The 22,931-nt window shown below is 36.4% G+C and overlaps 1 protein-coding gene and 1 pseudogene across 2 annotated transcripts; both read left to right on the forward strand.

Annotated features, from left to right (window-relative positions):
• The first annotated feature begins 1,068 nt into the window (after positions 1–1,068).
• Positions 1,069–3,379, forward strand: LOC143563221 (uncharacterized). Its single transcript, XM_077050813.1, has 3 exons — positions 1,069–1,443; positions 1,558–1,635; positions 3,302–3,379. The coding sequence occupies exons 1-3, from the start codon at positions 1,069–1,071 to the stop codon at positions 3,362–3,364; spliced, it is 516 nt and encodes a 171-aa protein (XP_076906928.1). The 3' UTR covers positions 3,365–3,379.
• A 12,372-nt stretch (positions 3,380–15,751) lies between these two features.
• On the forward strand, positions 15,752–21,218 carry LOC143563248 (vacuolar protein sorting-associated protein 35B-like; annotated as a pseudogene). Its single transcript, XR_013140630.1, has 11 exons — positions 15,752–16,023; positions 17,208–17,273; positions 17,414–17,503; positions 17,889–17,978; positions 18,244–18,333; positions 18,627–18,695; positions 19,167–19,247; positions 19,838–19,943; positions 20,033–20,136; positions 20,556–20,669; positions 20,905–21,218. The product of XR_013140630.1 is annotated as a vacuolar protein sorting-associated protein 35B-like (transcript).
• Positions 21,219–22,931: the final 1,713 nt, after the last annotated feature.

Raw genomic sequence — 22,931 nt, forward strand, 5'->3', positions numbered from 1 at the left:
TTGGAATATTACTTTGCATAATCAAGATCGTGTTCCATGTTTGATCTCAAAAAATATATAAAATAAGATTTTCAAATGTATGAAAAGCATTTGTTCAGTAGACACTATAAAAACGTCTAATGGTTGGTTACCTTGATGCTTCCACGACGTTACACATACTAAACCTATTCAACCCAAACGTATTAAATGGCCTTGTCCCATATCTGGTTAAATCATGACCAAATAACAAATGTGTCAAGAGGGGACCCAAATAAACCTCACACGAATAAATAAATAAACAAACTGAGTCCCAACCGATTTTATGATCACGTCGGAAACGTTTGCTATGCTAATACGAACTGATGTGTTGACTATATAATCTAAATTATTAATTCTAAAACACAAAGAAACATAAACTACAAAATTCAACTTAATATATAAATCAATATTAAACCATTAATAAAATATAAATAATTGTTTGCATCACGTGTCACAATTAGGACTTGTTCATATTTATCTTATTTCACATCTTCGTATCTAATATATTTTTGTGTTAATTGGTTTCGAGTTAAACTACTTAACTCAAAGGCAACACATGCATATTTTTATGTGTGTCATATACGGACTCTGACCTATAAACACTTAATATTTTGTAACTCCAACACGACTTATTTACACTTAATACAGGCTCTAACCTATAAATGTACCAAGCAGGATGGTAGTTAGCAATTAATTTAAACATCTCAATCTCATTGGTTGATTATTAAAAAAAAATTAACATGTTAGCATATGGACCGGACCTACTTAATTAATTAAATGAGCTAGTCATATTAATCAAAACATCACCACCCATCACATAACTCAATCCTAACACAACTCATTTATTAAACCCTTCATTTCGTCTTCCACTCCTCCGGTCGTGTTAGAAACCAACACCCCACAGTTAAAAAGTACAATACATTAAACAAGGGTTAATTACGGCAATTCAACAAAAGTTGGAGGTCCAAAAAGGAAACTTGTCTCCATTACATAAGGAGATCAAATTGAGAACAAATGTAACCTTAAAACTTACACACTCACCCCCTCACAATGAGACCAATGGATGACGTATGGAACGACATCAGCAGCCTCCCGTCGCCGACCACCACTCACTTCCAAAACTTCTTCCCTCCGCCGCTACGTCCGCCGTCTCCGGCCACCACCCACTTCCACCCGCCGCCGTCACCTACCACAATGCTCACCCTACTCACCACTCCCACCGAAGATCCATACAACAACAAGAGGCTTAGACCTAATCCAAACCCTAACCCTAACCCTAATCCTAATCCTAATCCTAATCCTTATCATATTCCACTGCCGTGTGCTTTCACTCCGGCCACCGCGTATCCGCCGGAGTACAACGAAAAGTTCCGGCGACTGATGAAGAACCGCGAATCGGCAGCTCGATCGAGAGCTAGAAAACAGGTTTATTTAATTATTTGTTTTACTCGATCTTGATCTTTATTTGTAAAGTTTGTAATTGTGAGTAATTACTGATTTAGGGTTTTGGTTTTACCGGGAAAATTGATTGATTTGCAGGCTCGTGCTGATGAGCTGGAAAATGAAGTTATGAGATTAGCCAAGGAGAATGCAAAGCTCAAAAGGCTGCAAAAAGAGGTAAAAGAATATTCTTTCTTTTTATATTTGATTATTATTTATATATTTTATAATTAAAAAAAATACATTTTATTTTATGTGGTGTGTGTAAAAAGAAATTATTTAAAATATTTCTATTTTTAAGTATATGTACTCATTATTGTCAAAATACTGAAACAGTAGTTTCCAACTTTCCATAATAGTCCTAAGAAATTTACTTTTTAGTTTCTATCTTGTGTTATCATTAATGCCTTGAAACATAAATATGATGACTTTTCTATAAAAAAAGGGAATACCAGCTAAACCTCTAGAAAAATCTAAAGGGTATTCGATGTTGTGAGGTCTAATCTATCTAGACCTAGCGAGGCTTCACCTAGACGTAAACCTAAGAGTATGACATATGAATCGGATTTGGACCGACAATGTCAAACATAATTTGTTTACACCTAAATTTGGTTACCTATTTATTTTGGTTTTTTAATAGTCATTTTATTTTCACGTGTGTGTTAATTTAAAGAATGGTTTTTGTCTTTTGTCATAAATGTTACATTTATGATGGTACATGAATAGAATAGAAAACAAATACAAAGTGACCACATTTGTTATGAACGGAGAAAAAATGTTGTGATTCTTGGAAAAGTAAATGTTGTCATAAATAAACGTTTATGATGTAAATGTTGGTACATGAATAGGAAATCTTTATTTATTAGAATATTAGTAAAAAAATCAGAAATTACAAGATTGCTTGTTTCTTTCTCCTTTGTATTAAAAGGTTATTGAGATTATTTAAATGTGTAGTGACAAAATAAGAAAAATTACGGTATTCATGAGTTTTGGTTTTTTTTAGAAAAGCTAACTTGCGAGTTACATCCTTCATCTGAATATGTATCAGTACTTGAAATCTTTTCACTTTGAAGAATATTTTTTTTTCAATGCCTTGGTGTCACTGACTCACTTTGGTAGAGGCCATTTGTTGGTTTTGTTTGTTATGATATGTATACAATCATATGTATTTTCCATTACCTTGGTGTCACTTTGCTAGAGGCCCTTTGTTGGTTTTGTTTGTTGTGCCAGTTATTATATATGTGTATATATTTATATGTATTAAGATACATTAAATATATTTTTGGTAATTAAGAACACAAGCTGTTTTTGTTTTTATACTAAGAATATAATCATATGTTATGACTTTAGTAAGAATAAATACATACACACACAAACTTTTCCAATTAAAAAATAAAGAATTATAAGATACGTAAAAGCATTTGTATGCCGTGTTGGTCAAAAATAAAGATTTCTAACATACACGTGTTTGTTTGAATTATGTAGTTTTCATTTCAATTTATTTGTAGCCAGACAACTCTCTAGTCAAAAACATGTTAGTTGAATCTAATTTTCTTTATGAAGTATATACTTCAGTTCTATGTATGTGCGCTATTTTATCGTATGATTGTTTTGTAAATTAATTCTTTTTGTAAGAAGTACAAAGTATGTTAGATCTATAATTAATTAAAAGAATTAAGTACAAAATTTATATGAGAAAAGGAAAGTTTTGATTTTGTTACTATAAAAAGTAATATTTCATATCAGAGAGTTAATGTTATATGAATAATATATATAAAACTAAATTTATTTATTAGTTTATAAAAATCACATACCTTACTAATATTTGGTATATTTATTGCAGGCGCGTGTTTCACAGGTTCCAAAAGAATCTAGGCTTAACCGAACCAAAAGTGCCCCATTTTGACAAGCCTGCCTTATATTATTATTTTTGGGGGGTTAGTAAGAAATGACTATTTTGGGGGGTTAGTAAGAAATGACTATTTTGGGGCTTAGGTAATGATGAAGATGGGTGACATGTTTGTACATATTTAGCTGCTTTTTACTATCTCCATCCATTATTGACTGTCTTTCTGGCAAGACTATGCCCATTGGTGATTCAATGCCTACAAGATCAGACAAAAAAAAAATTTAAAAAGCCATGAGAAGATTGCAACCACGATCAAGATTGCAACCATGTTTGAAGATAATGGAATCCAAGTGTCACACTTGGGTTGGTTGGTTTTTATTTTTTTTTTTTGATTTTTCTCTTAACATAATTAATTTTAATTATAATTTGATTTTTCTTAAATAACTTATAATATTTAAAATTTTAAAAAAAATTAAAAACACAATCTTGTTTAGTTTTTTTTTGTGAACATTCCAGTATAAATTTTATTTAAAACGGAGTTCGTTTCAAAATTTGCATTTTTAATACAAATTAAATATTAACATTATCTTCGTTACCACATGTCACGGTTTTACTAATTGCTTCGATTTTGTTTAGATAACATTATCTGGCGTTATCAACTAGATATCCAAACATTATCTTTGTTTCCACATGTCACCATGTTACTGGATGCTTAGATTTTGTTTATCCCACATATCCCACATTTTATTATTTATTTTTAATTCATAACAATTAATTATATATATATTTTGGTTTTTGTTTTATAACTTATTATCTTTGACTTTTTAAAAAAATCTAATTACTTAATTATATTTATATAGTTAATCAAAACTAATTATAAATTGAATTTATTTAATAAAAAAAGGATGAGATTGGGTTGTTAATGGGAGTAAAAGATTGGAGTGGGTTAAATTTGTAGATTGAAGAGAGAGAAATTAATTTTATAATGTAGGATTGAGATTCTGATATTGTGAATGAGAGTAGTCTAAGAATATTCTCCTTATCATGTATATATAATACCCATTTTGCCCTTCACATGGGTTATGTACTTATGTTAACTATTCAAATCGGTGAATCCAATCCTACTAAAATAGTGTATTTTTTGTTTTTATATGGGATTTTGGTTTGATATAAATCATTGTTATTTGGTTTTGTTTGGATTTTGTTGGATTCTCATACTGTTTCCAGTTGATGTAACATATCTGAAGAAACACTAAATGGCCCTGGCAGATTAAGGATAATCTGGGGGTTAAGTAGATGTTTCCCACGAGGGTCAGGTCCAGCAAAGATGATTATTCTTCTTGACCTGCAAAACAGACACCGTGAGCTCGTCACTGAGAAGGGGGGTTCCTCCTTGTGACCACCCTCCGGCGTGAGAATCAGACTAGATTGCTCTGAATATAAGTGTATGTAGAGAGAAATAGCTAGAGAAGATAAGATGATGATACCGTTTCAAGGTGTTGGAGTATTTATAGCCGAAGGTAGGTTTCCAAGCAGGTACGGCCAGCTGTATAATATACCTTTTCCACCAACTACGGGCTATGTTCGTGCCACGATGGGAGTTGATGGGTAGGCAGCGGCTGATAGTGACATTTTGTACTGGAGCGTGCTGCTCCTCGTACTATTGTCAGTGAGCTGTCACTCTGTGATTGGTTCATGGGTTGCTTTTGTCAGATATTGTCTATTTGTTCATACCTTGGTAGGTATAGTACAAAAGATCTTCTAGAAGCGTACGGACTGACTCTTTTGGGCGGGAATATTCCCGCCCTGCTCATTCCTTCTTCAGGTGACATTACTGAAGTATGAGTTAGTGCCTTATGCGTGTAGCCTTACTGTTAGTGCGGGTGCCCTCCTTCTTAGCTTGTATCTGCAGTTGCGGGAACAGGCAGGGTACTTTACCAAGGGAGGCTTTCCTACGGGAACAGCCGGCTTACTGCGTGTAAGGTCTTCATCTCTCTGAGCATGGTGGGTCATGCGGATCCAGTTGGTCTTTGCGCAGACGTCCCTCTTCAAGGTGAGTCTTGCGGGTCCAACATGGCTTTGCTGGACCTACCTCTTCAAGTCCCCCCAGTCCATTGTTCTTCTCATGAATTGTTAATGAGGGGAACTTTTGGACTTTAAGCAAAGGGTTTTGAAGAGGGTTTTTCGTTTTTTAAGGTTTTCCGTGGGGATTCTTCCCGCAGTTTTCCTAATGTCACTTGCAGAAATTCCCGACTTTTCTGCCTGATCTTTGGGTATGATGCGGGTAGGTGTGTAACCTCCTCGCAAGTCGGGAGCGTTGAGTTTCACTTGTGTAGATTCTCCACGAGGTTTTGGTAGTTTGACATAGTGATCAGTTATGTTAAACAACCAATTCCACCTTGAAGCTTCAAACAATCTAGTCTCAACGTTCCCGCCATGCGGGGGGTGCTATTTCTCTTTCCGCAAGCATGGCCCATAAGATCCTTCTTGGTTTCAATTCCCTGCAGGTGCTAAGTATGTGAAGGGTTTCGCCTTGACACTGTACCCGCACTTGTCTTACGGTTTCTTGTTTTCCAAGGTAAGGGGGTATATACCCTCTTATTTTTGAATCTTTTTGGAATTCGGAGAGTTGGTGAAAGGATAAGGACAGTCCAGACGGTTGAAGGGACGTTGGCGTCTTTTGACAGTTTCAGGACGTGCAGGAAGTTATGACGACGTGACAGCATGTGGTCAATCAGGACGCTTTTTCAGGCGCGTGGGCGCGAGTTTCATGTCACGCGCCATTCCGACACATGTTGCCAGCTTGCTTTATCCACACGTGTCGCCGTTTCATTGCACCTGCGCTCTCTCTCTCCTCCGCATTAAATTCATCGCATTCATTGCGATGAGTATATAAGGGGGAAGAGGGTGTATCTCATCCCATACCTTCACTTCACTCTTCTTTTCCTTTTAAGCGATTTCCGGCGAACACTCATCTTTTCCGGCGAGCATTCTCCTGAAACCGCTTTCTTTAACATTTAAAAAATGTCTTCTTCTACTCATGATCCTGAGGTTAACGTCAAGGTGTCTGACGTTTACCTCGAGAACCCGACGCATACGTCCGATAAAGACGATAAGAGTACTGCTGGCGAGTGCCAGTGTACTCTTTCTGTCGATGTATACCATTACATCGTCAAGAAGTTCATGCTGGAGCCGTATGAGCCAGAGTTTCCGGAGCCCAACCAGACGGTGTACGATGCCCCTAAGGGCAAGATAGGGGTTTACGCTTCGTTCTTCCTATATGGGAATCTAAGATTCCCATTGACGAAGTTCGTGTACCGTGTTCTGGAGAAACACAGTGTTCATTTGACGGAGGTGCACCCAATGGCGATTGCTAAAGTTCGCCATTTCGAATGGGTGTGCCGTATTTTGGACATCGAGCCCCGCGTCAACCGTCTGATGACCTTCTACACCTGGTGGTGCATCCAGGGCTGGTATACCCTTGTAACTCGGATCAAGGGGTTGAAGATCTGCGCTACTGAGCGTAGTCTTCGTTCTAGAAAGCGGGAGATTTTCTATGTAACATCCCGAAATTTCTAAAGTAATATTTAATATATTATTTTGTCGGGTGAAATAAATGAGTTAGTGGAACGATAATAATAATAGCAAAATATGAAGACTTAGTAGGATAATTAGATGGGATTAGATATGGACCAAAAGGAAATATGGGCCTTCGGTCCATGGGCTTAAGGGAGTATAAATACCCCCTTAAACCCCAATCCTTTCCATTCCATCCATTTATCCATCCTAATCTCTACACACCCCAAAACACACAACCCGAACCAAGATCCAAAAGCAAGGCGAAGGTTGCTTCCGTCGTCGACCTGGGGAATCAGTCTGATTCCGAAACTGAAAGTGAGGAGGTGGCGGGGAACCTTGGTGGTGGTGACGAGACCATTGTCTCAGAGGTTGAGACAACGGCTGTCACTTCCGAGCCACCAAGCGCTGCGAAGGTGACTGGCGCGAAGAGGCCAGTTTCATTGGGTCTATCTCCGCCTGTCAGGTCTTTCAGGATCAAGAAAGCCAGTAAGTATATTTTTTGTGTACCTTTTCCGCATTTACTTCCGCCTTTGTTTTTAATATCTTTTGTTTTTCTTCATGCAGGAGTGGACTTATCCGCTTTCGAGAGCGGTGCGGGAGGAAGCGGTTCAGGACCCACGACGATAGGTTTGGTCAACCTATCCGAGGCGATGACCCAGGCGGCTGCTCCTGTTTCTGGTGTTGGTTCAGTTGCTCATACTGTTGAAGCAACTGTTCCAGTTATGACGTCATCTCCGCCGGCCGTCAGTGCCATCTTTACTACATCCTTCACCGGACCGGCGGTGACATTTTCCGCGAGCTCATCTGCGGCTGCTACCACGGTTATGAGTTCATCTCCGATGGTGTCTACCTCAATGGCTTCTGCATTGTCGCATTCGGCGTCAGCGACTACCTCTGTTGGGGCCAGTTCTCCAGGTATGTTTAGAGTTGGAACCTCTAGACTTACCTCTGTTGATGAGGGAGTCCAACCTTTGCCTCCTTCCCATCTCCTTGACCTCTTGGATGGATATCCTTTAGGTTCAGGTGATGGGTTTAGCGGCTATCGGTCTGTTATCGACCCTACAGGTGCGTGGGGTTATTTTGGCCTATTATCCATTCTTATCATTTTTTCCTAACTGTTTTTTGTTTTTGCAGTTTCGGATTCCAATGAGGTGTATGCTCCAAGGTGGAATATCCGCCGGGGAACAACTCTAAGGACGGCTGCGGACTGCGTCGACTGGGCGCTCCATGCTGCTCCAAGCGGTGCATTGGGGGAGGCAATGGCTAGCTACCAGGAGGGTAGGTTGTCCAATGAGCTTCGAATCCTTCTCGCTCGGATGCAGCCGCGTGTCGAGTTATTTTGTCGTGAAAACGACAAGTTAAAGACTGCGCGTAGCCTGGAGGTGGCTCAGGCGCGATCGCTGCGGGAGGAAAACAAGATATTCGCTAATGGTGCCTAGACTTAGCTTCTGTGAGTTGAAGCGAGTGATGAAGTCTAGCAAAGATTCGTCTTCCTCTCGGACGCAGTTGAGGATCGTCCACTGCTCTTCAGTATATTTTCTTTGTTGACTTAAGTGTTGGCTGAACTTGTGCTGGAAGTCTGCCCAATCATTGATGTGGTGGACCGGTAGACGATCAAACCACGCTCTGGCTGCCCCGACGAGCGTCATTTGGAACATGTAACACCACGTGGGTTCCGTCCAATTACTGACGGTTGCCCCCGCTATAAATCTATTCAGGTGATCGTCCGGGTCAGATATGCCATCGTAAGTGCCTATGTTGGACATCTGTTTGGCACTCTTTGGAGCGATTGCTTCCGCAATGTCCCTTGCGAATTTGGACGTTCCTGCATTTGCAACAGTTGGTCTGAAAGTTTTGGAGAAGTCACGTGGGTTTCCCCCTGTGTTCTTTGGTTTGAAGGTTTCCTCGAAATTTCTCTTCGAGTGGAAGTCTTCTTTACGCTTCCCTTTCGCCTTATGACGAGGGTTTGCGTCACTGTCAGATTCTTCCCAATCTTCATCATCCACATACTCGCAATCATTGCTCATGTTGAGCTGTTGTCGAATGCTTCCGAATTCGTCATTGGCCTGTTGGAGTGAACGTAAACGTTCATCAAACTCGGCTTGGAATTCTTTCTGACGTGCTTCCGCCCAAGCTTTAACTTGTTCTAGTGTTTGGCGGGGAAGCCTCGTCTGTTGTTTCTCCAACTGGGTATCAATGAATCCCAGGGGAGGATTGTTTACTGCACTTGCCCCGGCTTGGGTAACCGGGGTAGTGTTCGTAAAAATCGTGTATTCACCGGTGTTTCTCCCAGTAGCTGGGGTTGTGGTTACCGGAGTTTCTTGGTCACTCGGTGGCCTTGGCGTCGGAGTAACCTTAACCATCTTTCTAGAAGTTTGAAAAAACCGAGAAAAAGAATTAGTTCTAGCTTAATGCACGGATGGCGTCAATGAAGAAACACTAAATGGCCCCGGCAGATTAAAGATAATATGGGGGTTAAGTAGATGTTTCCCACGAGGGTTAGCTCCAGCAAAGATGATTATTCTTCTTGACCTGCAAAACAGACACCGTGAGCTCGTCACTGAGAAGGGGGGGGGTTCCTCATTGTGACCACCCTCCGGCGTGAGAATCAGACTAGATTGCTCTGAATATAAGTGTATGTAGAGAGAAATAGCTAGAGAAGATAAGAACAAGATTGGACCCATTTTAATGATATTAAATTACTAACAGTGGAGGGGTCCTCTGGCCTCTTTGTTCTATATGTAATAAGTAATTTCATACCCATACTTCTATGATTATTGGATTAATGATGTAAAAGTAAGTCTATAAGGATAAGTACCTTATAATTACAAGGTATGGGGACGATGCGACTTTCTTTTACTTTGTTTAGTTACTAAGAATCGGTTAAAGATGGTCAGCGTCAGTCGGAATCTCATCTAGTTGATCAACTTGGTTAGCAAATTTTAGAAAAAAATTAGTATTATTAATATTCACTTATTTTGTTATAAATATTAGTAAACTAATTATATTTGACGATATATAATATCAAAATATTAAAATTCTTTAATTATAACATGTCCTAGTACTCTAAGTAAACCCTACTACTGGCAGCACATCACCACCAAATTGATAGCAAAACCATTATATCATTCCAAACAAGGGCGCCAAATAAGGAAATGGGGGCGTTGGGCTCTACCGCTCCGCTGTAGGAACGAGCAAGGGGCTTCAAGTGACGTGGCCAACTGCAAATCCAACCAACCATAATACCCCATTGTTGTTTAAATATAAAACATTTTTAAATAATAACTATGGTTTCAGTTAAATTATTACGTGATCGTTAATGAATACACTTATGTCTATATGACAATTACGTGACAAACAGAGAATCACATGTTATAATTGGTAGTAGTGAGTAAAGACAACGAATGGTGGAAACCGAAGCTTGTACTATGAGTTGGTATAGTTTGAAGGTTGACTGTGAAGTGACAACGCATGAGGATGAGATCAATCTTACCAAAAATAAAATAGTGTCTTTCCAAAAGGACAAGCATGTGCATGGGAACGTACACATTGAGTTCTGCTTGATTGTAACTTCGGGTACAATACCGTAAACAAAACAAACATAAATATAAAACACACTTTTATATAAATTGAAGTTGATTTAAGTTAGAGTCCTAAGGGATGTTCTTGGCCGTAAGGCCTTCGACTACAACAATGAATGAGTTAATCCGCAAAAGTTAGTTGAAGCTTTGTGTTCAACACGGGTCCCTTAATACAGCCTGTGTGCATCTTCTTAGACAAACACGTCTATCTCTAATGCTACAACAATCGAAACAGTGTATGTATTGTCGGGGATGGCTCTCATGCCCGAGATAGCAGCCTGTTTTATGGAAAAAGAAGAAAAATATAAGTGACATTGAGATACAACTCAACAATAACAACTTGGGCCACACTTTGTTAGAGAAGCTCCCACATCGTTAAGTGTCCCGGATAAGATTAGCCGTACTTATGAACTATGTTGGGTTGCGCTAGTCACGTCACATTGCTCTAATCAATTGAGTCGCCCCAAAGTTTAAAACATAAATGCGGCTTGCGGCAATGTGCTATTAAAACATCAAATAGCGCTCACATTGTGCACGTGGGCTATTGCGAAGTAATGAGTTTCACAACCATAGGGCCTCAACGTGTGTTCCTTTTATGGAAACCATTTAGAATAAGTAAGCAAGGCTTATATATAAAAACATAAAAAAGAGTACATGTTAACAAAAATCTCATCAAGAAGGTGAGGAACAAGCCTAAGTAAGACCAAGGAGCTAAACCAAAACACCTAATGATATATCATTCCATCCTGGTTAAAACCAAACCATAACCTCCACTCTCTTATAGAGGTCTTGGACCGTATAAAGAGCCACAAGAAAGCCAATTCTTTTAATTCACCAAAAACTTTGTGAAACATAATAGCCTTACCGTAAAAGCTGATATTCTCCTTACGATTACACCATAAGCTCCATAGTGTAGCCAAGAAGATAGTAATAAGCAATTTCCTTAAACTATTAGGCTATGCGTACTGGAGGGGCTACAAATTATGGCGAATTGCGACACGTGGCGCCCAGTCGACAAGGGGTGAAAATTTGTTTTTGGGATGTAATGGTGTAAGGGCTACAAACTGGGGCCACAATATCTTTTTTTATTATTTGTATTAAAATTAAAAAGAAATACAAAAAAATACATAACTAACAAAAGATACATAACTAAAAAAACACATAACTAATAAAAAGATACATAACTAAAGAAAATACTAATATCCATAATATTCGCGCATTTTTTCGACTCGTCGTCGTTGCAAAAATGCGGCCTCTTCGTGTGATCCGGCCGCTTTGAGGGATTCGTATTCTTTACTCATTTCCCGCAATTCCACCATAGCAGCAATCTTTTCGTGTTGTTTGTTGGTTTCTCTCATGGTATCGTTGAGTTCCTCGGCCAACTTTTCGTGTTTTTTTTTTGATGATTTCTGTCATAGTAGCGGTGAGTTCCACGGGTTTCTATTGGTTTGGATTGTTTGTAGGATTCATTTTGCTAGATTTTTTGAAAAATTTAGGTATGAATTGTGTATGAAATGGAGAAGAATGTGTATGTTTATATATATATATATATATATATATAAGGAATGGTTCAAGAGAGAAGTCATTTTAATGTGAGAAATGAGAGAAATAGATCTGGACCATTCAATATATATATATATATATATATATATAGGAAATGGTTCAAGAGGGAAGTCATTTTAGTGTAAGAAATGAGAGAAATAAATCTGGACCATTCAATATCTTAATCCATGGTTTATAATGAATATGGTAAAGTTGTAATTTTTATGAAAGATTAAGTCCATGTTTTTAAGAAGAAAGGGTAATCTGGTCACTTTTAGGGTAGACATTCAATTAATATCGAATGTATATATTAATGATTTCGTTCCTTTTTTACTTGCAAATTTTCTTTCTATATTTCATTAGCTAGAATTTTCCAACATTGAATTTTTTTAATTGAAACTCTTGAAACATCGTCGACTTCTTATTCAAAATTGCTACATTCATATATTGTTCATAATATTATTTCTCAAAGTTATTTTTCATGAAAAATTAAATTAGTGCTTTGGGTTAAATTCCAACCTGGTTGGATTTTCTATATGAAAAAAGGTTTACTACACTGTTGTTATTTTTTGGAGCATGTGTATGGGTTATTGTTATCGTGTAGGATGGATTATTGTTATTGTGTATGTGTACAATTATAGTGTAGAGGTTTGTGTAGACTATATGATTTATGTATGTAATTTTATTAGGATGTGTATGGGTTCCTGCTATTGTGTAGGCTTGGTGTACATTGGGCGATGTAAACATTTTATTAAGTAATGGTGTTGTGTAGGGTAATTATGATACGGAGGATTTAATTTGTGTTGTGTAGGTTGCATGTTTTTATTTGTTTGTTGTGTAGGATGTCAAAATTGTCTTTTTTTATACACAATGTGTATATATATGATAATACTGTGTAGTATGTAATGATTGTTGTGTAGGGTAACTTTGTTGTGAAGGATATAATGTATGTTGTGTAGGATTATTCATCATTGTTGTGAATGTAATTATCATGCTACTTGTGTAGGAATTAGTTTTACTATGTAAAAGGTTATTTTTAATGGTGTATTTGTTTGGGTAAGTACGTTGTTAATACTTTAGGAAAACAATTGTTGGGCTAATTATATTTTGTAATTAAGATATTGGTTTTTCTGTAAGTTATATGGCCGCATAATTACAATCATCATAAACTCGAGTCTCTACGCTAGGTCACCTCAGCAGAACACCGCAACGTTCCGACATACTTGGGTACCATAAATATACACATGGTCATTCTCACTCGGACATACTTGGGTCCGGCCCATCGTGGCTGGAGGTCGTGACCAGGCGTGGTGCGATGTGCCCACCGCATACCACATATGTAAGGATCCAGACAAACGTATACCACAGCCTGAGGGCTAGGTTCATACTCTTATTTATAATGGTTTTAGAGACACGTAGCCTCATGTAAAGTTTTACACATAACACGTTTGTTTGTTTGAAAAACAAGTTTGTATAAGTGGGGCATATTCACCTTTCAATAGGATCAGCTTTCAACACCGTCCGTTAGTCTTTCCTTCGCTATCTCACACCTATAGTACGAGTATAACATTCATTAGTCGGATACACGATCCGGCTTTAAGACCTCTAGTCTTATCATCTCGTTGAACCTTTAGTTCATTACTTTACTTTAAAACCTTTAGTTGAAAAGTAACATTTAATAAACCTTTAGTTTATAAAACCCGACGTTTCTTCTTCATTAAGAAACGTATTCTTTCTTTATTATTATTTAAGTATACTCATTATACTTAAATAATATATTTCATAACAAAGAATATATATATATATATATATATATAATTTATCTTTCCTTTCTTTATTTTCTTTGTTATATCTTTCTTTGTTTATCATCGAGCATAACTTCGACTAGGGTATTAAGCCGTTATAATATTTTATTATTATTTTGGTCGGGCATTATGCCTACCTTGTTTAGCTTAGAATACCCTCGACACTCGGGCAGCACTTCGACGCCGTTTGCTTTTCAACGCTCACTTGGATTAACACCTTCTCTTCGGCACGCTTATTGAGACACCCACATCCTTGGCACACACTTCGAGACACACTTGGCACGCACTTCGAGATAATCACCGGGTCGTCGGGGCAACACTTCGGGATGGCACGGAAATCGAGGTAACGGGTTCGGAAAACGAGGTTTCGGGGCATGTTTATCGAGACGGATCGTTGGCACGAACTTCGAGGTAGAGTAAGAAGCTAGAGAAAGTAAATGTGTGTATTTGTGGTGTGTTTGGGCTGAGCTCGTGGCTGCCCTATTTATAGTGATTTTTGAACCCCATCGCGGTACGCGATGGGCTCCCTGATCACCCCATCGCGTACCGCGATATAGGGTTGATGAGTCTTAGGGTAGGCCTGCCACGTGTCAACACGTGGCAGGCATTGTGACGCGTGGCACCACGTGGCGACACGTGGCACACGCCGTGCCACCGCTTGACACGTGGCATAACGTGTCAGGCCACGTCATCGCGTATTGCGATGACGTTGGCTTAACAGCGGTCGCGTACCGCTGTTGACTTCTTCTAGAAGTTTGACCAAGCCCCATCGCGGTACGCGATGGGCTTGTCCTTTGTCCCGTCGCGTATCGCGAGAGGACAAGAGATCAGAATTTTCATTTTAGTCCATAAGGTTTGGAATTTGGCAGATTTAGTCCATTGACTTTGAAAAGTTAACATTTTTGACCCAAAATTTACGTGATGTTACAGAACACGTCAGAGTCACCTAGTGAATAGTAGTCGTAAATGAAGAGATCATGGTGAATGAGGTTTGAGCTGGCAAAAATTGTCGTACTGACTGCCGTCAAATAAACTGTAGTCAAATTAACGACCCGTCAAGTGAACGAAATCGTCAATTTCTTCTAAGCCCTTATACGAACCACCTGAAAAATACATGATCTAACAGTTTTAACATTTTCGGTTTTAGTCCCTTGACTTTAACTTTGGGATAGTTATCAATGAGTCCCTTAATTTGTTATGTGATCATTAGGACACAAAAGTTATGGGTCTTACAAAAAGTGAAATCTAAACATACCATATAGACCATTCGTAGCGTATTTGAGTTAGCGAATGGATTTTACTTTCTCTTATTCTTTTTAAGCAAGTATAGTTCGTTTAGTTTAGATTATTGAAAAAACACACAATACAAACAAACAAACAAACACACCTGGGATTAATGGCCAAGTGAGAATAACCAAGTAGTAAATGGCTAAAAATAAATTATAACAATTCATGCACTTTTTAAATATATTTATATATTGACATTGACAATGGAGTCGAACCCTCACCTTTTGTGCTATTATAAAGTCAAAATATTATGAAACATCTAAAGACTACTAGACCTGCCTGGCGACAGGCGAGAATCAATCATATTGGCACACAAAAAATGTCTGAAAGATTACCCAACCAAAAGTAGTGGCAAAATTCATTCTGGCATTGTGAGATTCTTCCCAATTGCCAATTATCCCCAGGATCAGCGGCGGAGCCATAAAATTGATAATTTCACATTTAGATTATTATCTGTACTATTTTAACTTTTTACAGTAAGGGCATTTTGGTAATTTATAATTTCTGGCATACTTTGGGTTGGAATGTACAAAATGAAAACTGGTACATACTTGAGTGATCCATACAATCTTGTCAATTTGTGGTTGGTCTTAAATCTTCATGAAAATAGTTGGATACTTTATTCCATGTATAAAGGAGAAGGGTAAAAACTTTAAATGTGACAATTTCTTGCTTTGTATAGGGATCATGTGTGAAGATACTTTCTAACAAACCAAAGCTTGAAGATAGTCGAGCTACAAAACAAGTTGTTGCACTTTTAAGTGCACCTTTGGAAAAATATAGTGATATTGTCACTTCTTTGACATTATCTAATTATCCACGTGTCATGGATCACCTTGATGCCGGAACCAATAAGATAATGGCTATGGTTATTATCCAAAGTATAATGACAAATCAAGCTTGTGTATCTTCTGCTGACAAGGTATCAAACATCTTTTGCTGGCTTACTCATTATTAGTCTAGAGGTGGTGATATGAGTGAGTCGGGTAACGAGTTAAAATAAATTTGGGTTAACATTTTGCTTGCCGTTTTGTTAAGATTTTCTTATAGATAACTAGTGGACGAAACCCATGTGCTGCGGCGGGGTTTAGTTCGTTACGGTATAGTTTGTTACGATACTAGTCCTGTACTAGCACTTGCTATCAGCCGAACAAGAAAACCAAAAAAAATGTCATGACATACCCAAAAGGAATTCGACACATGTTTTACGTTTATTTAAAAATCATAATAATGAAGGGGTGAAATTAAAAAAAAAGTTCATACCGACCACTAGGGGTGTTAATATTTGTAATGGTCGAGTTTGACCATTTGTACATTAGTATTAACCCTTTGAAAAGTATTCGACGTCAAAACGTTGATAAAAGTAAGCATGTCGCAGAAAAAAATGTAAACGAAACCTTGTAGAAATTTTAACCGCTTGTACGTTTATGCTTCAATGGACTTGTATGTTATCACGCGCAACTTGGTTTATGAAAAAAGTTTACGCCGCAACAGTATCTGTATTTGGTATTGTATAAAACATCATATTCTAAAATAATGGGATGGTGGTTCATTGCCAAAGGCAAAGCCTTTAAACACATGGGTTTTGGAGGGGGAGGTCTTGGATTCAGGTCCCACAGGCCACGAACGACAAGGATTAAAAGAAATTCGCCGTTCAAAAAAATAAAATAAAATCATATTCTAAAAACTGTAAGAGAAAAAAAAGCAAAAAAAGCTGAGAGTTGGGCCAATTATAATAAACAACCGGAACAATATAGGGTTTAAATGGTAAGTGTACTTAAAGTTGAGGGGGGATATTGTAATTTGAAAATTAAGATGCTTAAACCATATGTGTTTAAGGTCAAACAACTTGTACAGGTGGTGGTATTGTTCATACTGATTACCAGTTTTAATATATATAGTAATTAATGCATTAATTAAGATCACAAAAACTTTACTTTTGCAATAGTAAAGTACATCAACCTGACCTTCTTCCTTTTGGATAACTTCCTTAATCTGACTAATTTGAAGTAAATCACAACCTAAATCGACATGGTCAAAATTTTCACCTCTAAATTCATTCATGAATTGTTTTTCCTTTATAAAGTGGTTGGTGATTTGCTGCAGGTTGAGGTTCTTTTTGAGTTAATTAAAGGGCTTATTAAGGATTTGGAGGGAGATTCAGACGATGAGGTGCGCATTATAATTTTATCTTTTCAAATTGCCGCAAATTTTCCAATAGCATACTAATTGCTTTATTTCTTAAACTTATCTGTGCATTCCTCAACCTGTTTCATTTGTGTTATGTTTAAATGTTTTGTAAATGCTGTTAGTTTGATGAGGAGGATTTTAATGAAGAACAAAATTCTGTTGCTCGTGTTATACATGTGCTCTATAATGATGACCCGGAGGAGATGTTGAAGGTAACCGATTTCCAGTGGCTTCACTTTCAGATACCTTTTATTTTCTAATGTTAATTTTGACCCATTTACATCTGAATGGCTCAATTTGAGTTACATCTGATTTTATCTTTAACGGGTCAAATAGGCATAATCCAAAAGTTGGCTAAAAATGAAAGTGGCCAAATATTTATAAAAACTAAATTGCTTGTTAAATTTGGACCACGATCAAATTTATATATATATATATATATATATATTGTAATCATATATTTAGCACAAATATATATACAAGATTTTAAAACGTTGAACAAAAAGTGGTTGGGGTCAAACCCAACCCGACCTTACCAAAAAGTTGCCCTTTTGTACTTTATTATTTATTAATTATAATCTCTTTATTCTGGCTTAGATTATTTGTACTGTGCGGAAGCATATCATGACTGGAGGCCCAAAACGTCTTCCTTTTACAGTTCCTCCTCTTGTATTCTCTGCTTTGAAGGTATATATTATTCATGACCGGAGGCCCAAAATGTATTCCTTTTACATCCTTTTAAGTATATTATCTAAGAATTTTAATTATTAATGAAGTATTATAAATTTATAATCATTATAATCATATTTGGCAAACTAATGGTGTATAAAAGAAGTTGAATATTTAACCTGACAAAAAGTGTTACTAGGTCAATCTAACCCGACTAATTTTGACCCGTACAAAAAGTTAATTAGTGTTGATTAGTGTCATGTTAACCATTTATCATCTGCAGCTTATTCGCCGATTGCAAAATCAAGATGGAGATGTAACTGGAGAAGAGGATCCGGCAACGCCTAAGAAAATATTCCAGCTTTTAAATCAGGTAGTTTATTTTAAATAACAAAAAATAGTTGGTATACAAATACCTAAGATATTTTCTTGAAGTTACAAGTTTACAGCAATGCAACATAGGTCTAAATACGTTTGGTTATTACTGAATGATATTTATTTTGGCTCAAAATGGTTCACTTTGGCTGATACAATTGTCCAATTATATATCTTTTTAACAATTATATATCTTAATTTATAGTCTAATGACATGACACAATTGTCAAATTACTACTTTGAAAATTTACCCTTTGCTTTATGACATTAGTTTTGTTTTTTACATTTCAGACGATTGAGGCACTTTCATATGTTCCAGCCCCTGAATTGGCATTGAGGCTGTACTTACAGTGTGCAGAGGTGAAGTCTCCTGCACAAAGTTTTGTACTATTTTAAATGTCATATGTAGAAGTGACAGTTTCATGTTTCAACTTTCAAACCATTTACTTAAGAATGGGTTGATTTGGGTTATATTTTATTTTTAACGGGCCAGACAGAAAAGTTTTAAAAAAGTAGCTTACAAGGAAATGGGTCAAAAGTCATACAAAGTGTATTTTTAATGTATTGAACTTCTTAAATCATTTATTCAAAGAGTTACAATTGCCGCCAAAATATGTTTTTTTATAATCATATTTGACACCAATTATTTATACAAAAATCAAAATTTTGGGCAACTTACTGTCTTGACACGTTATATAACTTGCCTAAACCCCAACATTTAACCCACTATCTAACCCACATTTGTTAACTGAGATTATCTGACAATTATTTTTTAAATCTCTTTATTACCAACTCGTTGGTTTTTTGTTGTTCTACCTTTATTTTGTGCAGGCTGCCAATGACTGTGATCTGGAACCAGTTGCTTATGAATTCTTCACTCAAGCATTTGTTTTATACGAGGAAGAAATTGCGGTAATTACAAAAACTATATTTTTAACTGAGTTGCGGTGATGTGATTACCGGATGTTGGATGATAGTCATTTTTTAACGGACGACTAATGTGTCAGTTGTAATTACAAAAATAATAGTATTTTAGTAATAATCAATGTTTTACTTTTCATAAAAAAGAGGTTTATGAGCCTTTGTGCATTAAGAATACAATTTAGGCAACTTTTGGTTTGGTCAGTTTCCATTTTTTGATTTTAAGCTATTTTTGATTTAATTTTACATGTTGACCAGTTTCCTTTAAAGCTAAACTTGGTTTAATTTTTTACAAATTTGACTCATTTCCTTTTAAGCTAAATTTATTATAATTTTACACGTTTGACCCGTTTCCTTTTCAGCTAAATTTGATTTAACTTTACGTGTTTGACCGGCTTCCTTTTCAGCTAAATTTCATTTAATTTCACATATTTGACCCGTTTCCTTTTCATAGTAAATTTGATTAAATGTAATTTGACTTGTGATAGCACACAACCCAAATCCACGTAAACACCATCAGGTCAAAGTCAATCTGTTGACTACAGTTAAACTAATCAGTTGCATTGTGAGTTGTAATACAGGATTCCAAAGCCCAGGTGACTGCAATCCACCTAATAATCGGAACCCTTCAAAGAACAAGTGTTTTTGGTGTGGAGAACAGATACCTTGACACATAAAGCCACAGGGGTAAAAACATTATTTCACCCTTTCATATTACATTTATATTTATTCCATTCACACATTTCAGCTAATAACACATTTATTCCAATATTCAGTATTCAGCTAAACTTCTGAAAAAGCCCGATCAGTGCAGAGCGGTTTATGCGTGTTCACACTTGTTTTGGGTGGATGATCAAGATGGCATAAAGGATGGAGAAAGGTACACATAAATGATACTCCCTCCGTCCCTTTGAAAGTGTCCACATTTCCTTTTTAGTTTGTCCCATTACAAATGTCCACTTTCAAACTTTATTAATGAATTTCCAAATTTACCCTTAAAATGCAATCATTCCAACTTTCTTAAATTTTGTCTTTTTATATATGTCAAGGGCATTATAGTAATTTGTTAAGAAAAAAGGTGCAATTATTCAAACTTTCTTAAATTTTGTGTTTTTCAAACCATGACACTTGTAGAGGGACGGAGGGAGTAATTTAGTAATTCAAATTTTGTGAAAAGAGTGTTACAATAATATGATATCTAAAAAGCAAGCCGTTTTTTATTCTCTGTGAAGTTTTCTTTTAACTTTTTAAGTTTTAGTAGTTATCTTTTTGTAGTAATTAACACTATATTGATTGCAGGGTCCTTCTTTGCCTTAAACGCGCATTAAGGATTGCACATGCTGCACAGCAAATGGCAAATGTTACTCGCGGTAGTAGCGGGCCTGTTACTCTCTTTGTTGAAATACTCAACAAGTAAGTAAATTAGTTTATTTAATAGTATTTGACTCTGGTTAATTTAGCGTGCATTTTGTTAACGACGGGTTAAACGAGTAAAATTTAAGCGAGTTAGCTAATTAAGAAACGGGCCAAAGTTTTATAAGTTACGCAAAGGGAATCCAAGTGTTTACACCTTTATAATCGTTTTATCAAGTTTAATAATTATATGTTCTTTAGAAAAAACTCAAAACTTTGTTGATATTCGATACAGGTACCTGTATTACTTCGAAAAGGGCAATCCACAGATCACAAGTGGTGCAATCCAGGGGCTGATAGAGCTTATCAAAACAGAGCTGCAAAGTGACATTGCCACACCTGATCATATCTCGGATGCGTTCTTTGCTTGTACCTTAAGGTACATACAGTTCCAGAAACAGAAAGGTGGAGCAATGGGTGAGAAGTTTGATACTACTATCAAGGTGTGATCTTTTTCTTTCTTTTCTTTTAAACCTAAATTTGTTTACTTTTTTTTGTTGATATATAAATATGAGTAAAGTAATTTGGTGTGATTTTTTATTTTGTTTAAATGACAGTAATGTACTTTGTTTTGCCTTCATTTGGTTTGTATAATTTTGTCACTATTTCAATATAGAGTTCTGTGATTTTGATTTCACGTTATGACTTATTATAAATGTTTTTTTAAATAATTGAAATAACAATGTGAGCTTTTATTATGAGCTGGATTGTTAAAACTGTTTCCTGTGATGGTGTTGGTGGCAACGGCGTCAACAGCATACTGACGTTGATTTTTCTGTTAAAAGTTTTAATGAAGTGTCAAAATATCCTTTGATACTAGAAAACAAAAGGATATAAAAATAAATTGTAGGAACCATTTAAACATTAAAAATCCAAAACAAATTAAATGGACCCAAGTGAGTCAAGTACCAGGGCAAGGGTGTCTCAAGTGTGGTTTCCGAGCTGCGAGGCTTAGCATTTCTGGTCGAACTTGCCCAAGTACCCAACCCAACTAAGAGCCAAACCTCATAATGAAGATTGCTCATTTACTCTGTGTGAGCTTGTAGACGATGATAAAACTAGCTCCTATTATTACTTTTATACATACTTTTGTCAACGATTTATTCTACAAATGAGTTGATAAAACTTATAGACGATAAATGGTAAGAATCATTCAGGAATATTGTACACATGTATATGGGGAAAAAGCCGATCTCCCAGGAACTATGTTCAAACTCATTTTATTATAGTTGAAAACGAAGGATAAAGCCTACTGATAGATATGCATTTTGAACATCAATTCGTTATCTTCTGGTTGGTTTCCTCAACAACTGTTTGGTAATTAGGAAAGCACCCTAAACACCACTTATTTAGATTTGGCCAAAAATTTGCGGGTATGGTGGATTTGTCTAGTGCGGTTCTGATGTGGCAAGATGAGATTCATAAAAACCGACACACCATTATATTGGATAAATGCATCGTGTTTTGAATTATCACAAAATCATGACACAAGTTGTACGCATATAGCTCAACACGTTTTTAATTATATTTTCTACTTATTGATCACCCTTTATCACCGGTCTATAGCATTCTTACATCTTATAACTTCTTAAGACTATTGTCTATAGTAATAAGACCTCGTTATGCCAAAAGGGCAAAAGTTATTTAAATGTTTTAAATGCTAAAAAAAAGGTTTATCTACCTTTCTTAACTGTTATGCCAAAAGGGCAAAAGTCACTTAATTTTAGTGAATGTTTTCAATGATAAAAAGGTATATCCACCTTTCTTATTAGCTATTTTCTATAAGAAAAAACCTTGAACATTGTTATATTCAGTAGTTCTATGAACCACATAAAACATAATCCCTTGATTAGTGTAGCAAGCAAATCACATGCCTAAGTAGGTAGGATTACTATGTTAATTTCAATTTAAAATTTTCATTTTTGTCTCATTTATACGTTCCGTAATTGTATAGTTTATTCCACCAAAATTGCATAACTACACATCATACATTCATACCATTTCTTAATTTAGATGAAACAAATAGAGACCTACGAAGTTCATTAAATCATCTTGTATTCAGATTTAATTTTTTAATTAGATTTATTCTTAAGTAGTCGAGTTTACAGCCGGGATGAGATTTTTCCCGGAATACACGTACATGTATTAGTACATGTACTGATTTAGCCTATTCGGTAAGGTATCAGTAGCAAGAATTTAGGATATTGGTATTCGGTACCTATGTGTTCGAGTACGGATACATGTATTTTGGTACTTGGTACC

Source organism: Bidens hawaiensis, unplaced genomic scaffold (assembly GCF_021521415.1).
Source record: "Bidens hawaiensis isolate Kalapana, Puna unplaced genomic scaffold, B.hawaiensis_p1.1 tig00021345_1, whole genome shotgun sequence".
Classification (NCBI taxonomy): Eukaryota; Viridiplantae; Streptophyta; class Magnoliopsida; order Asterales; family Asteraceae; genus Bidens; species Bidens hawaiensis.